At 39.7% G+C, this 14,811-nt stretch overlaps 1 protein-coding gene across 9 annotated transcripts in view; it reads left to right on the top strand.

Annotated features, from left to right (window-relative positions):
• LOC147627807 (serine/threonine-protein phosphatase BSL3-like) overlaps positions 1-8,948 on the top strand; it is a 39,886-nt gene extending 30,938 nt beyond the window's left edge. For 2 of the 9 annotated variants that reach the window (XM_086814778.1, XM_086814781.1), the window contains 13 exons: positions 99-180; positions 510-680; positions 5,507-5,705; positions 5,817-6,057; positions 6,149-6,319; positions 6,410-6,648; positions 6,740-6,824; positions 6,897-6,995; positions 7,116-7,315; positions 7,399-7,474; positions 7,594-7,729; positions 7,821-7,960; positions 8,245-8,948. In XM_086814778.1, the coding sequence (XP_086670904.1) occupies positions 99-180; positions 510-680; positions 5,507-5,705; positions 5,817-6,057; positions 6,149-6,319; positions 6,410-6,648; positions 6,740-6,824; positions 6,897-6,995; positions 7,116-7,315; positions 7,399-7,474; positions 7,594-7,729; positions 7,821-7,960; positions 8,245-8,328 (1,923 nt within the window). In that variant the 3' untranslated portion in view covers positions 8,329-8,948. The remainder of the gene's footprint in view (positions 1-98; positions 181-509; positions 681-5,506; positions 5,706-5,816; positions 6,058-6,148; positions 6,320-6,409; positions 6,649-6,739; positions 6,825-6,896; positions 6,996-7,115; positions 7,316-7,398; positions 7,475-7,593; positions 7,730-7,820; positions 7,961-8,244) is intronic. The other 7 variants (XM_086814780.1, XM_086814779.1, XR_015268331.1 and 4 more) reach the window with 6 other exon arrangements.
• Positions 8,949-14,811: the final 5,863 nt, after the last annotated feature.

A 14,811-nucleotide genomic window follows, 5' to 3' on the forward strand; every position in this document is an offset into this window, starting at 1 on the left:
TTCCCTTGTTAAATGCACGTTTCTGCACTTTGATGGATTGCTGAAGGTAAAATTAATACATTTCTAAAGTGGTGACTTGTAATGATTTGGGAGTATAGGTTTTTGTGCACTTGAGGCTTCATGTCACTGGAGGTACGCTCCGAGGGGGCAGGATGGTCGAGGGAGCTGCAAGCGCTGCTGGTGCACCGATTTTTATTTTGCATTTTTGTTGATGACATAAATGTTCAACACAACCCCCAACGCTCCCAATCCCCTCCCCTTCTCTTTCTCCCTCTTTCTCCTTCCATTGGGTCCTCTCTCTTCCTGCTATCACTCCAATAAATTTTGCAGTTTTTTTGATTTGATGAAGCAATACATAAAGTGCTTTGAAAGAGAACATTTTGCTCCATAAATTAGCAAGGGAAGTCAAAGCTCTGGGAAAGTTAATGGGCTTGAACATGTTTGGCTACGAGGTCAATTTGGCGGTGCCAAAATGAGGGTCGATTCTAATAATCTATATTTACCTGCAGTTTTGGACACAAATGCTGCTATCTGGCTTGATTATAATGGAGTAGTCACAAGTCCAAGAATAAGTAGAACAAATTCAGATGCAGATGCATATGTGGAATCCACAAGGCGTTGCCGTCATGCAGCAGCAGCTGTTGGCAGTAAGGTATACCTCTATGGTGGGCTTAGAGGAGGTAATTTCATCATATCCTACATGCCAAAATTTCATTCTTTGGAAAATATTATTATCCTTTGTAGTGTGATGTGATGTGAGCCCAATTTCTTTGTGGGAAGGTCTGCATGCCCCAACACTGGTAAAGCATGAAAGGTCTACTGAGAATTGTCAAAAAAGGCAACTGCTATTCATGAAGAGCAACCCTTTTTGTTATGAATTAGGCAGCTAATTGTGATCAGGTCTTATTGGATGTAAGGCAGTGAAGCAGGTGAGGTTTTTGAATGTCAAGCTTGTCAAGGCGCAATTTGGAATCAGTTGAAGCCGTTTCATCTATGTATTTCATGCAGAGTAGTCAACATGTGATGCACAATTTGACACGAAGGGTTGAAGGAGGGGACCATGCACAACTGCCCAGTGACATAGCTGAGAGGACGCACGGGTGCACACACAACCACCCAATGATGCAGCTGAGAGAAGGGTGTCCTTAATCTTAAGGTCACTTTATCTCTATCTTAAGCAACCTTAATCTCTTTATTCCATATCTAGAGACTCATTCGACAACATAACTAATTCACAAGCAAATAAATCAAAGAATTGAAACTCATGCAGACGGTGCAGGTAGAGATGCTATCACACCTTGCTTTTTATCCCCTTTACTGTAGTGGTTATGGAGGCAGTTGAGGGAGTGATCTTTTGGGTGGGATATACCTTAGAGAGGTCTGGCATAGTGTACCCCATTTTGGCATTGGTGGGAGCTTTGTGTGACCTTCAAGTACTTCTTGGCAGGGGCCATGGTTCTATTGACCAGGGAACAGACAGCCATAGGCTAAATGTACATGCCCAGAATCCTCTTAAGATGCAAACTAGGAACTGGGGAGAGTGGTTCCCTCCATGGCTAGCCGCTCTCAGAGGGAACCTACCTGATGGGTGGGGGGCATGCAGGCGGCTTAAATGATTGTGCCTTCTCGAACTGAAAATTGTCATAAGCAAGTCCTTTATTGTCACATCTTGGTCAAACATTGATGGAACCCTATTTTAGAGTTCGTCAACTCAAGTCAAGACTGGTTAACACTTTTCAAACGCTGCTCTGCGTTGAATGAATTGGCCAACACTGGAAGTGCTCTCAAAACAATCGTCTTGAAGAGTTATTGACATCAAGTGTAATTTGGCCAGTGATTTGCTTGGTCCATTCATGCAGTCTGGTATATTCTGCATTCATACGTGGGATCATCTCTTAGTGATAAATAACATCATGTCTAAGAAGCATCGCTTGTGACACTCATCATAATGGGAATCGAGTCTATTGGGCACATAATATATTTCCTTGCTTAAACTGAGAAGTCCCTTCAAACAAAGAAGTTATTCATAAGAAATTCTTCCTGAGAGATTCTGTTGATTGCCATGAGGTATCTACCTGAAATCTATCTTTTCATTTGATGAGCATCTTAGGAACGTGTGTTTCAGAGCAGCCTTCCAGGATATTCCAGATTTTTTCATGAAAAACAAACGTTCTAACTGAACAAATTTCTTGTTAGAGACAAGACTATCACCACTTCTTGATTTTGGCATTATGAACATGGTGATTAGTATAGTAAAAGAGAAAGTGAGGGACGTAACAAACTGAAGAGAGGGATAATAATTGCACCATACAATGTAATGCTTGTATTGATGTGCTTAAGTTCACAAAGTACAATGCTTTTATAGGCTGAATGCCTTATCTTTCTCAACACTCTACTCATGGGGCAGTGACGCTTGGCTAAACTAATGACATCACTGCTTACATATACAAACACTCTAGTGGCTATAAGAAGTTGTTCACACACATATATAAGGATTGTTCACACATAGACATAGACAGGGGTACATGTAGATGATGGATACACACACACAGACTCAGAAATACCCAACCAAATTTAGCTCTATAATAAGATGCGTGCACTGTGCAAAGGTTTTCTCACAAGTTACATAATCTCTTGTTGTTAAGGCCGATTTCACTTTAATGTTCGGTAAACAAGTAGTCCACCTAGCTTTAGGTTGATATTCATAGAAAAAACATGAATTGATTCTAAAAGGGCTGCTTCCTAACAAAGCATGTGCTCAAGGATCTGATAAACCCCTTTTGTTTGCCAATTTGTTTTAGGATAATTTGCTGAACTCGTAGTTAACTGTGTATCCAATTTTTTTGGCAAAATTGATCTTAAATGTAGAAGCAAGAATACTAACAATATTGCGAGTAGGTCATACTAACAATATTTCCGCAATAAATCATAAGCCCTGCGTGGTTCAAAAGAGGCCATGTGCAATTGTTCCCAGACCTTGCCTGGATAATCTAGGACCTGGAGGAGGATGTTGGTATTTTGTAGCTCTCCTTTCATATCAAATGTCAATCAGTCTGCCTTCCATTGTATGTGCACCCCTTTTTCCTAGTGCATACAACCCATTAGTACCACCTTGGAAGGAGCGCTTGCTGTGACCCACTTTCCTGCGTCCCACTAAAACTCAGCCAGGGGGTGGTTCTCGTGGAGCCAGGGTCACCATGCCGGTTGGCAACCTCCACTTGGGGTCGTGGAATCCCACTACCCTCACCGCTGTTGTGGGTAGGAGGGGTACTCCGGTGAGGATTCTTGGCTTTTATGATCATCAAAGGCACATTGACCCTCCTGACCAAGGTGGCCCATGACAGCTCTTGGCGGCTATGGCTTTGGCTTCTTTCACTACACGGCGAGGATGGGTCACAAGATTCAAATGCATGTGATAGGACGGCACCCAGTGGATGATTTGGGTGTTGTAGCCACCCCCTGGAGTCGCAACAGCATTGCCTTTGGGGCTGTCCTAGAGCGCAACAGGTTTGGCAGAGGATTGTTCGCCTCTACACAGCGGTGCGGAGGGAAGTTGCCTGGGTGACAGAGGTCAGCCCCGCCCTCTTCTACAAGGAGGTAGCAAGACGGCAACGCTCTCTGACTATCTTATCACGGGAGATGCAGTTCCTTCTCTTGACCTATCATCAGAGTTGGGAGATCATCAGCAGCATTATATTGCGGGCCCAATGTAGCGAGACCATCAAGGACATTCTCTTTGCCCCGCCCGCCCGCCCGCCCGCTTCCTCCTCCTCCTCAGCAAAAAAAAGAAAAAAAAAACTGAGTCCATCCGCTCCATTTGGACTGATATTATCATTCATATCCTCAGTGGCCAGTGGGGGGAGCTTCAAGGAGGTTCGGATCGCATGCATAGGCAGTTAGAGGCTTTTCTACAGACATGGGGCCAGGGTCCTTTCCTCCTTGATCGGGATGGCGAGATCACTTGGCATTGCAAGCCTCCTGTTTGGCTTTACACCTGCCTGCACCCCCCCCCCCCCTGCGTCCGGCGCTCGGGCGCTCCCCGCCCGTTTATATGATAGTTTCCCTCCAAGAGTGGCCGGCCATGGAGCCCCAGCTATTAGCTTCACCTCTTTTGAAGGCACTTATTATGTTCATGTAGCCTTTGTTGGCTGTTTGATTTTTAACTAATGAAGGATCCTAAGGATGCATGGCACCTCCCCATCTTCGGCCATCCTTCAAAGAGTGTTATCTTTTCGAGCTCAGAAGACATTAGCAGGGGCGTAAGTGGCCGGCTTGGACCGCTTCTATGTAGATGAGTGGGCATGCGTTAAGGGTGGCATGGTGGGCATACGTGTGGGCACTCTCCTATCGGACCACGATTGGTTTTGCATACACGTGCCTGTGGAACATGCTAGAGTGCTCTGATTTCGATGCTGTTTGATCCATTGGACTCGACTTGTCCTTGCCAACATCTTGAGTTTGTCTTTTTTTGTATGAAAGTTTGAAAGAATTGAACAAAGCCCATAATAGGCCATTCAATAATTTTCTTGGGATTGATTGGAATACCATCAACTGTGCTGATATGGCCCAAGGATAGCAATTCTTTTTTTGAAAGAACTCGTATTTACTCATTTTAGCATAACGACCTCTTAGGATTGTTAAAGTAATCTTGAGATGCTATGTATGCTCTTTAAGAGTATTACTATTCACATCAAGAAAAATAACAATAAACTTTCTTAGATTTAGATGATAATGACCGTTCATGATCTGTTGGAAAGTTGCTGCAATACCAGGAACTCATAATGCCCATACCTTATTCGCCGTCTGTAAACATCCTCTTCTCTTATCCGAATTTGGCGATAACCTGTTTGAAGCTCACACACATCCGCCCAAGTTTTTTAGTGCTTGCCTTCATTATGGTTTGACTTTTTATCTTCTGAGAAGTGATAGAAACTCTATTCATGGTTTACCAATATCTGTCTACTGGGTTCAAAACCCCACATTGTGCTTCCTCGGTGGCATCGCCTATGGGTGGATAAGAACCGCCTACGGATGGTGAAAAATTGGTAACTATGGGAGGATCTTGGGCCTAACTAAGGCCAGTTAGGGGAAAAAAAGGACATTTATTCACACAAATCCCCCAACGCATGAGTCATTGTTTTTAGTTATCTGTTCTCGAAAACAAGTCGGGCTTGTCTTCATTTGAGAAGCACTTGCAAAGAATGTAAGTTATGTCATTGCCTGGTGACAGATGAGGGTCTGTATTTTGTCGGATGCTTGGCTAGAATGATATCTAGCTGCCCTCTTACATTTGCATGGTGTAAGCGAGAAATCTAGTGTGGAGTTCTATGGCACATGCAACCGACTACCCTAAACTCGCACTTTTGTTGTGCTTGAGTATAACTCGAGTATATACTGATTCTAAGCAAGATCTCAAGTGCATAGGTATAAGAATATGTAACTTGCACTAAAACTTTGGTTGTCTTGAAAATCACGTTTGAAGTCTGTTATCCTACTATTTCTGCAGAATTCCTGCTAGGTGATCTTCAAGTAGCTGAAGACCCACCAGAAGTAGAGAGTGCAACAGTATTGCCCTTTTCAAGGACTTCTGTGCAAGATAGCCAGGTTGTGCCAGACACCAATAAGGAAATTACAATGGCAGCTCCAGGGGTACCCCTTATTAATGGAGCTCTTCCAATGGACCAGAGTGCTGACAGAGCTGAGAGGTTTGTGCCTGCCTCATCTTCCTTGTCCTTGTTCCACTAACCCATTGACTGATGTGAGCACGATGGATGACCTAGCTAGTGTAACTTATCCAAATTGTGGTTTCTTTTAAGGTTGGCAAGAGGGGAGGAAGAATTGTTGAAGGCATCCATTGCTGAAGCTGAGGCAATGAGGGCAACATATGCAAATGCAACAGCCAAAGCAGCAGCAACTAAGACAGAGGGCGAAGCAGATCAGTCAATGGATGAAGCAGAAAGTGCTCCAATTGTTGACACCAATGGAGATGAGGCATTAGGACTGCCATCAAATGGCACATTGTCCCCCAATTCAGATGTGCGATTGCACCATAGAGCGGTAATTTTCCCTCAAAACTTGCGTGGGCCAGATAGCTCGACAATCCTCAGCTGCTTGCTTGTGAACTCAATAAATTTGGTGATTGTACCAGGTGGTGGTTGCTCAGGAGCCTGGGGGGGCCTTAGGGGGCTTGGTCAGACAGCTCTCTCTAGATCAGTTTGAGAATGAGGGTCGCCGAGTAAGCTATGGAACTGCAGATAGTGGTATTGCTGCAAGACGGTTACTGGACAGGCAGATGTCCACTAGGGGCTTGCATAAGAAGGTGCCCACCATACCTCTTTTTGTTTCTTTGAGTGGTTAAGGATCGACTTTGCAGAAATGAATGTATAATTTCTCTGCCTTGGACTTGCAGATAATCTCTCACTTGTTATTGCCCCGTTGTTGGAAACCCCCTGTTAGGCGGCAATTCTTTTTAGATGCCAATGATGTTGCAGAGCTCTGTGACACAGTTCAACAAATTTTTCAACGGGAGCCTACAGTATTGAAGCTACGAGCACCTCTAAAAATTTTCGGAGATTTGCATGGTCAATTTGGAGACTTGATGCGGCTTTTTGATGAGTATGGGCACCCCTCTACAGCAGGGGATATAACGTGAGCTCTTTTGAACAACTTGCTTTTTTTGAAGATCGACCACTCTCACACCTCCCATGCATGGACATTTAACCAGTGGTCCCTATTCCAGGTATATTGACTACCTTTTTTTAGGGGACTATGTGGACAGGGGGCAGCATAGCTTGGAAACAATCACTTTGCTACTAGCTTTGAAGGTAAGACTATCCACTGCTGTTAAAGGAAGTTGTAAAGAGTGCTCCGTTATCTCATTGGATGTCTCATGGCAGATTGAGCACCCTGAGCATGTACATCTGATTCGTGGTAATCATGAAGCAGCTGACATCAATGCCCTTTTTGGATTTCGCATTGAATGCATTGAGCGAATGGTATTTCATTAAGCCACCTACTTTAGCTTTACTTGAATTATGCAATGGTCTTTGGGTATGAAACAGATGTTATATTGAGCTCTTTTGTGTCTCTTGGTGGATGGATTCTTATACAAACAGGGTGAGAGAGATGGCATATGGGCATGGCATCGTTTCAATCAGCTCTTCAACTGGCTGCCTCTAGCAGCACTGATAGAGCAACGAATCATTTGCATGCATGGTGGGATTGGTAGATCAATCAACTATGTATCTCAAATTGAGAGCTTACAGCGACCAATTACCATGGATGGTGGATCTGTTGTTCTAATGGATCTTCTATGGTAACATACTTGCTCGTTAGTGCTAGCCTTTGTCATCCTGTTTTGGGAGATGCTGCAAGGAACTGAATCACTTTTTTTATCAGGTCTGACCCAACAGAAAATGATAGCGTTGAAGGGCTCCGGCCAAATGCCCGAGGTCCTGGCTTGGTCACATTTGGGGTGTGTATAAAATCTGCTTTACTAGGGAAACAATCATCTAGCAGTACTCACTTTAAAAAGGTACTTGGTCCCTTCTTTTTAACTTGTATTTATAATCTATTATTGTATTCTGTCTACAGCCAGATCGCGTGATTGCTTTTTGTAAGAATAACAACTTGCAGTTGATTGTGAGGGCTCACGAGTGTGTGATGGATGGATTTGAGCGTTTTGCTCAAGGCCATCTAATAACACTCTTTTCTGCTACCAATTACTGTGGTAAGTAGAAGCTTTTGATAGCTGCTTTTGTTATATTTCAACATCCGTTGCGTGGATAAATTGTTAGCCAACTTCGATACCTTTCGTTCAGGAACTGCCAACAATGCGGGAGCACTGCTTGTTTTGGGTAGAGATTTGGTGGTTGTGCCAAAGCTTATTCATCCTATTCCCCCTATTGTGGGGTCTCAAGAATTGCCTGCGGATGGATTTACTGAGGAGACTTGGATGCAGGTAAAAAACACTTCATCTTTACTAACGTGTGCTCTTAAGAGTAACATCAATCCCCCCCCCAACCCCCTCCCAAAAATAAATAAATAAATAATCCCTCTTCCCTGAGAAAAATACCAAAACACGTGCAGGTATCTACCTACACATACACACACAAACACCCTTTGTTCTTGTTTTGAGATCACCAATGATAATGTAGGAGGGTATTTTGAGCTATTACCAAGGATGATGGTGAATCTTTTGAGACGATTTTCATTATATTCCATGCTTGATTAAAAAACTTTCAGCAGCTGAATGTGCAAAGACCACCAACACCAACGCGAGGACGGCCTCATACGGCTAATGATCGCAGCTCTTTGGCTTGGATCTAAAGTGGTGGTTTTTGAGTTCTGTACATTATAGTATCCAAGTGACTTTGGATGATTACAAGTTGCTGGTTGGTGACCATGGCATCGATTATTTTTAGTATTGGGTTGTGAAGGTATGGGTTTAATCTGATAGTAAGATGCCACAGGAGATATCTTGGCAGTGTTGGTCAATATATTGGTTCTGATTCCCTCATTTGGATTTGTCAGTCCCGTTCTTCTTTTATAGTGAGAGCCCAAAACGTCAGTCTGGTGCCACACATGGTACAACTTTTGTGGTTCAGTCTCTGAAATGAAGGATCCGGCAGCTAACCTATCAAGTGGGGATGTCTTGTCTGCTGTTGTATTTGGTCTTTCTTCAGTGCTTTGGGAGTTAATGAGGAGGTCATTGCACAATAATGTCCATGAACTTGTTTTCAAAATAAAAGGAGGAGCTCAGAGGAAGTTCTCTGTGTACATGGAGGAGCTATGTATCGTGATACCAAACGGCCGCTTGATCCGAAACATGGTGGTAAGGGAAGGTGTGTCTGCCTTTGCATTGGCCTGTGTATAATTTCTTTAAAAAATTACACAAAATCTTTCATTAGTTTTTAATATTATATATATTTTTATTTTTTGAACTAAAATTCGTAATTTCATTAGATTTGTAGAAGTTTAAAATAAAAGAATAAATACTGATTTATAGCTCTAATTTAAAAATACTATTTTTAAATTATAAGAATAATAAAGTATACCTTGAAATTATATATTTATGTGTGCGTGTGCGTGTGCGTGTGTGTGTGTGTGCACTTGTGTGCATAACATTAATAAAAAAACTATTTTTTAATAGCATAGATTTATCTATAAATTAAATATGTAGGTTTCTTTTCAAAAAAATATAAGCATGCAAAAACTATGAATGGATGCATCCGTGCATGGGTGGTGATGACATGGTAACTACATGGAAGGGTAGGTTGTTGACATGACATACATGCCTATATGTGTCTCACCACTCCATGATTATGTCAGTTCACATGGTGGATGTTTCGATGACATGTAAGAATGATGTGGCATTTGGAGTGAAGTGGATAATGTGTTAAAACATGTAACATGCACCACATGAGGTTTCAAGTCTCTTTGCTTTTTCAATGCCAGTTTGGGTCATGACCTGACATGACAAAAAAATGTCCATATTTAGAGGTTAGAGAAAATATATATTTTTTGTTGTGTGATTGTTTCACTAATGTCAAATTTCCTCAGGGTGGCATATATTACTAAAAAGAAATATAAAATATTAGAAGAAAAAGGCTCAAAATAAGGCATCCTATTTTCTCTCAACAAGTGAAGGGGTACCATATCGCCTTATTCACTCGAAACCCAACATCTAGTGTCTACCAAAAATCTAGATGCTACACTATTTTTTTTTCAAGTCATTATATCATAGAAAATAATATTTGGAATTGCTAGCATATGCACTAGGTGTAGTCAAAGATCAATAGCTTGTGAACCTATATTTTTGTGTACATGTTTGCATGTGTATCAAGCTTACTCAAAGATGTAGAATAAGCCTAGTCAAAGGCTTAGAGCTTCAAATCTATATTTTCGTAAATTTCAAAGTTATTTCTACAAGCTAGAATATGTTAAGTCTAGTCAAAGACGTACAGCTTAAAAATCTATATTTTCATAAATTTGCAAGCTTTGTACAAAACTATAGCCTACATAGAAAGCTTGAATAGTATAGACACTAAAAATCTCACATTGGAACGAGAAACCTTAAGTACCTTCTAATTCAATCATCTCACATTGGAACGAGAAACCTTAAGTACCTTCTAATTCAATCATCTCCAAATCAAGCAAGATTAGAAACGAGGATGGATACTAAACAACCATTCAACAAGGTTTGCACGAATTTGCATCTCCCTAAAATTGAAGTAAGAATTATACCAAGTATAAATATTAAGTTCCTATTGTATGCTTGTAAATCATATCACTTAGCACAAGATTTCAATCATGTAATTACATCTAGGTACGTCTTGAAAATGCTACTAGAGCCTTCATATCTTAGTCCATTAAGAAACTATAAAAACACTCATCACATTGAGCATAAAGAGATGAACTTGTTGATGTAAATAGAACTCATAATCATTATTTTTACTATAAAGAGCAACATATAAAGACAGTTTGGGTTATGGAACTCATCATAGCACCAAATTTAGAAAAATTGAGCATAAAGAGATGAACTTGTTGATGTAAATAGAACTTAAATGGAGGTCATTATTTTTATTGTAAAGAGTAGCATATAAAGAAAGTTTGGATTATGGAACTCATCACAACATGAAATCCTCCAAGTTATTTGGCTAATAAGAGCCTTTGAATCATGTAAGATTGATTTAAATGAAGGGCTTAAAAAAACGACTTGGGCAAGCTTTGTTTTTTCATCTTTTGGGCCTTGTTTTTGTTACCAAGAATGTACGTTATAGAGTTTGGTATGTTTCTCTTACTACAAATCAAATATTATTTTGTGATAGGATTCAAGGTATAAGACATGATGCAAAAGGTAGCATGTGAAGATTCTTCATAGATAACTTGGGTTTCTTGACGATAACCACTTAAAAAGACATAAATGTATGGTATAGTGGCACTTGGGTTTCCATGTGTCAAGGAAGAGGATGAGGTGTTAGTAATAGAATTGGCAAGCTATATACATCCTTGGGTGAAGATGGACAACATCACAAGACTTAGTATTTTTAAAATTATGATAGAAATTATGAACGTTAGTTTCCTCTTTGCTCCAACTTTTGACTTGTGCTTTTGAAAGTAAGTACCTCCATTGATGAAATGTTTTTTTAATCTATGTTCATAACTAGATGCTTTGGTTGAAGTCAAGGGCATCCATATATATAATAAAGGACAATCTACCTAAGCTTCATGTCAAGTGTATCATGTATGATTGAGTTGGTTGTCTAAAATACATTATACTTCTTTTAATCCTTCTTGCGTTGGGTGTGTCATAAGTTTTGTCACATGTGTGTTTTTTTGCCATTTTATTATCACAACATTGAATTGTGTGTGTTGCTCCAAATGACGCAAGTTTTTCACTATTTTTAATAGCTAAATGATTAGGGATTAAAGACAAAATTTTGGGCGATTCTTATAGAGAATTCTTCTTTATGATGAACCTTGATACACTCTTTGAAAAAGTACATGAAAGTTGAACATAACTTAAGTGCAAGCATTGAGCTTGCATATGTGTTTATATCACATTTGTTATGATAGTGATCTTGTCATTGTTTTGTGGATATAAGTTGATATGCTACATCATCCAAATGTTAACCTTTCAAACTTCTAAAATGCAAATGTTAACCTTTCAAACTTCTAAAATGCAAATAAATAGTGACTATTCTCTATAAATATGATAAATATTGGCTCGTAGATCTACGTAATGCTTAAAATATTGTCTAGGTGTTTTTGTGCTTTATAGATTAGTTTGCAAATTGTTACATTTCTTTTAATAACATGTTTTTTTTCCTTCTAAATCAATTGCTAACAAGCATGGTCTCTAAACCTCACTTTTTAAAATGTAATAGCTAAGCCTAAATAGAAATGTGTGCTATTTATAACTTTTGTGAAAGGGGGAAAAAAAGCACGAATTTGTAAAGTTTTGTTTTTTTCTAAAGTAAATCCTCACTACATAGAACTTGAATACTACAATAGATATTAAGTGCTTTGTATAGATTGCTAATAATAGCACAAACGGACCATCCACCACATGAGCAATGTGTGTGGAAGGTTTTATCAAAAGGATTAAGCACATGGGCATTCTCTAACTCACGGTAGAGCACTCGCTTTAATGAAAAGGAATAATACTAAGGTCAAATATGTTGATTAGATGGGGATTGATGGTCTACAAGGTTCCAATGCTCAAAGATGGAAATCCATAAACTTGATGGAAAGTTGCTTTTGGCTCAAATCTTCATGTAAATGGGTAAATATACAAGACTACTAGACGCCCGTGTGATGGCGGTATTTCCTAAGTATGCAACTAGGCCTTCTTTATTGAATTAGGAGTTAGAGACTACACTAGAGGTTGAATACTGCCCATGATGGCGGTATTTTCCAAGTATGCACCTAGGCCTTATTTGTTGAATTAAACATTAGAGAATACACTAGAGATTAAGTGAGCTTTGGGCAATGGATAAGTGTGAACGTCCATAACTTAAGTTGTATATAATCTTAGAGCTCAATAGACATTTACATGATATTTTTAACTTGGGAGCTCTCTTCCCTCTTGTTGATGTTCTTGTTTTCATGCTTGTGTGTGCTTTCTTGGACTCTCATGTATCCATGGTACTTTGTGAGCTTCTAGGTTTCATTGCAGCTTGTGGCAAACAACCATCAATTCAGTGTAATTAAAGTTTTCAAATAGTAATATTGTTTACTCTCCACTTCTTTTTGCAATTCAGTGCTTTGTATTGTGAACATTTTTCTTTTGTTTATTGTATTTTCTTACAATACATTAGGGAAAAGGAATTCCCAATTCCTTGTTCCTTGTCGTGGTTCTTGGAGGAGAGTGGAGGGGGCTTTCCTTAATCCAAAAACTTGGGTGGATTCACAATTTCTTGTTCCTTGTTGCGGTTCTTGGTGAAGAGTGGAGGGGGCTTGCCTTAATCCACATATTTGGGTGGATTCCCAATTATCACACTTGCACTTGTGCGAGTGTGAGAATTGTGGAGGAAAGTGGAGGGGGCTTGTGCCTTGTTCTCCACAAACTTGCGTAGATTCACAATTCTCACACTTACACTCATGCACCTTGCACTTAAACTCTGACTATGCCTTGAAAATAGACTTAAGATCACAAAAGACGTACCCAATTAGTTGAGACCTTCTCATAGATATAACCACCCAAACTACTTCGATCAACATCTATAGATCTTGCAAGAGGTATTGGATAGTGAGGAGACTATTAGCTACTCCCATAGCCTAATGATTTGTGTCTTAGAAACCATTTTGAAGATTTGATTTGTGTCTTGGAAACCATGGACACTCTCCACAGAAGCTTGGAACAAGGTTTGTTAGAATGGATTGGATAGAGAACATCTGATGCTAAGTGTAGCATTCCCTTTTCGAAGCTAGTGACCTCAAACCATGTTTATGATGGTAAGTGTAGCATTTCCTTTTGGAAGCTAACAATGACTTCAAACCATGGATAGCTAGTGACTCATCTAGTAAAATTCCTTCTTCGTAAGAATTAACTTCAACACTATCCCCACGAATACTCATCCAAGGAAGTGGAAACCACATAGAAGGCGTAAGAAGTGTGATCCATGGAAATGGAGCTTCATTGGCTTTGCTACGTCAAGGCCATTGCTTCACATGAACATATATTAATAAACAGTGGAAAATTGACTAAAACAAAATCACTCCTTGTTGGACCAAGCTGGTGGCCCCATCAAGTGGAAGAGGTGTGAAAAATCTATGTAAACAAAGCTGACCTTTAAGGAGCAGCTAAAATCAATATAATGGTGAAACCCACTCATCTTGAGCTAGAGTTTTCTTGAGAAGACCACGTAGCTGTGTGGAGAGCCTTAGTTGACACAATTGAGCTAGTCACCACTTATTATCTTGGTGGTGAATCTGACTCTAAGAAAAACTAGAAAGACATAGAGAATAATATGAACTACTGGCCAACAAAATCATCAACACTCTTAGTATGAAGATCAAGTAGATATTTACTCCATAGTTAACACCAGTCATGTAGTAATTTTAGGCAAAATTGGCTCTAATCAATTATATGGAGAATTGGCTCCAATCAATTGTATGGAGAAATATATAAATTCAATGTGTCATGTGATAATTAGAGCAGGTACGAGAGTGTATTCACAACTTTGTGAGCTCGGATTGAATCAAGTCACTTCATGAGTTGGGGATTGAGTCAAGTCTCCTTGGTGTGAGCTTAGTGACACTTTTAATTGCACTTATATTTTCACAGTAATATAAGCAGTTTGGGTCTTCTCAATCTTGTCCACCAATACTTTGTCAATTATTTAATTATTGTTTATGATTCATCCAATTCATTTCATTAGTTAATTCATTTGATTAGGTTTCTTTTGTTTACGGATGATGATGGAAGTTATTGTTGAAGGAATTAGGAGTGGCTGGCCTAGTGAGGTCTACGTAACCAATTTTGAGCTAGTAGCTCATCTTTAGCTAGTTACATAGTAAGTTGAAAAATAGGAGTTACCTTCCTTTAATTAAGGTATAAGCAATTGGGTTGGATGGTTGATTTATCTCACATCACATGGCCAAATTTATCATTCTTAGTGAGTGTTGTATATGCAATTGGTTGGATGTTTATCTCACAATCACAAGACTAGATTTATCATTTTCTTTGAGTGTTGTGACTCAATCTATGCATGCACCCAGGTAATGTTGGTTTAGCTAAGAGAATTCTTACGTACCTTAGAAAGACAGTTCATTATGGATTGTTTATGTATCTAACTCTCCTATGAA

The sequence above is a fragment of the Cibotium barometz genome, chromosome 20 (assembly GCF_041138505.1).
Source record: "Cibotium barometz isolate CiBa-2024 chromosome 20, ASM4113850v1, whole genome shotgun sequence".
Lineage (NCBI taxonomy): Eukaryota > Viridiplantae > Streptophyta > Polypodiopsida > Cyatheales > Cibotiaceae > Cibotium > Cibotium barometz.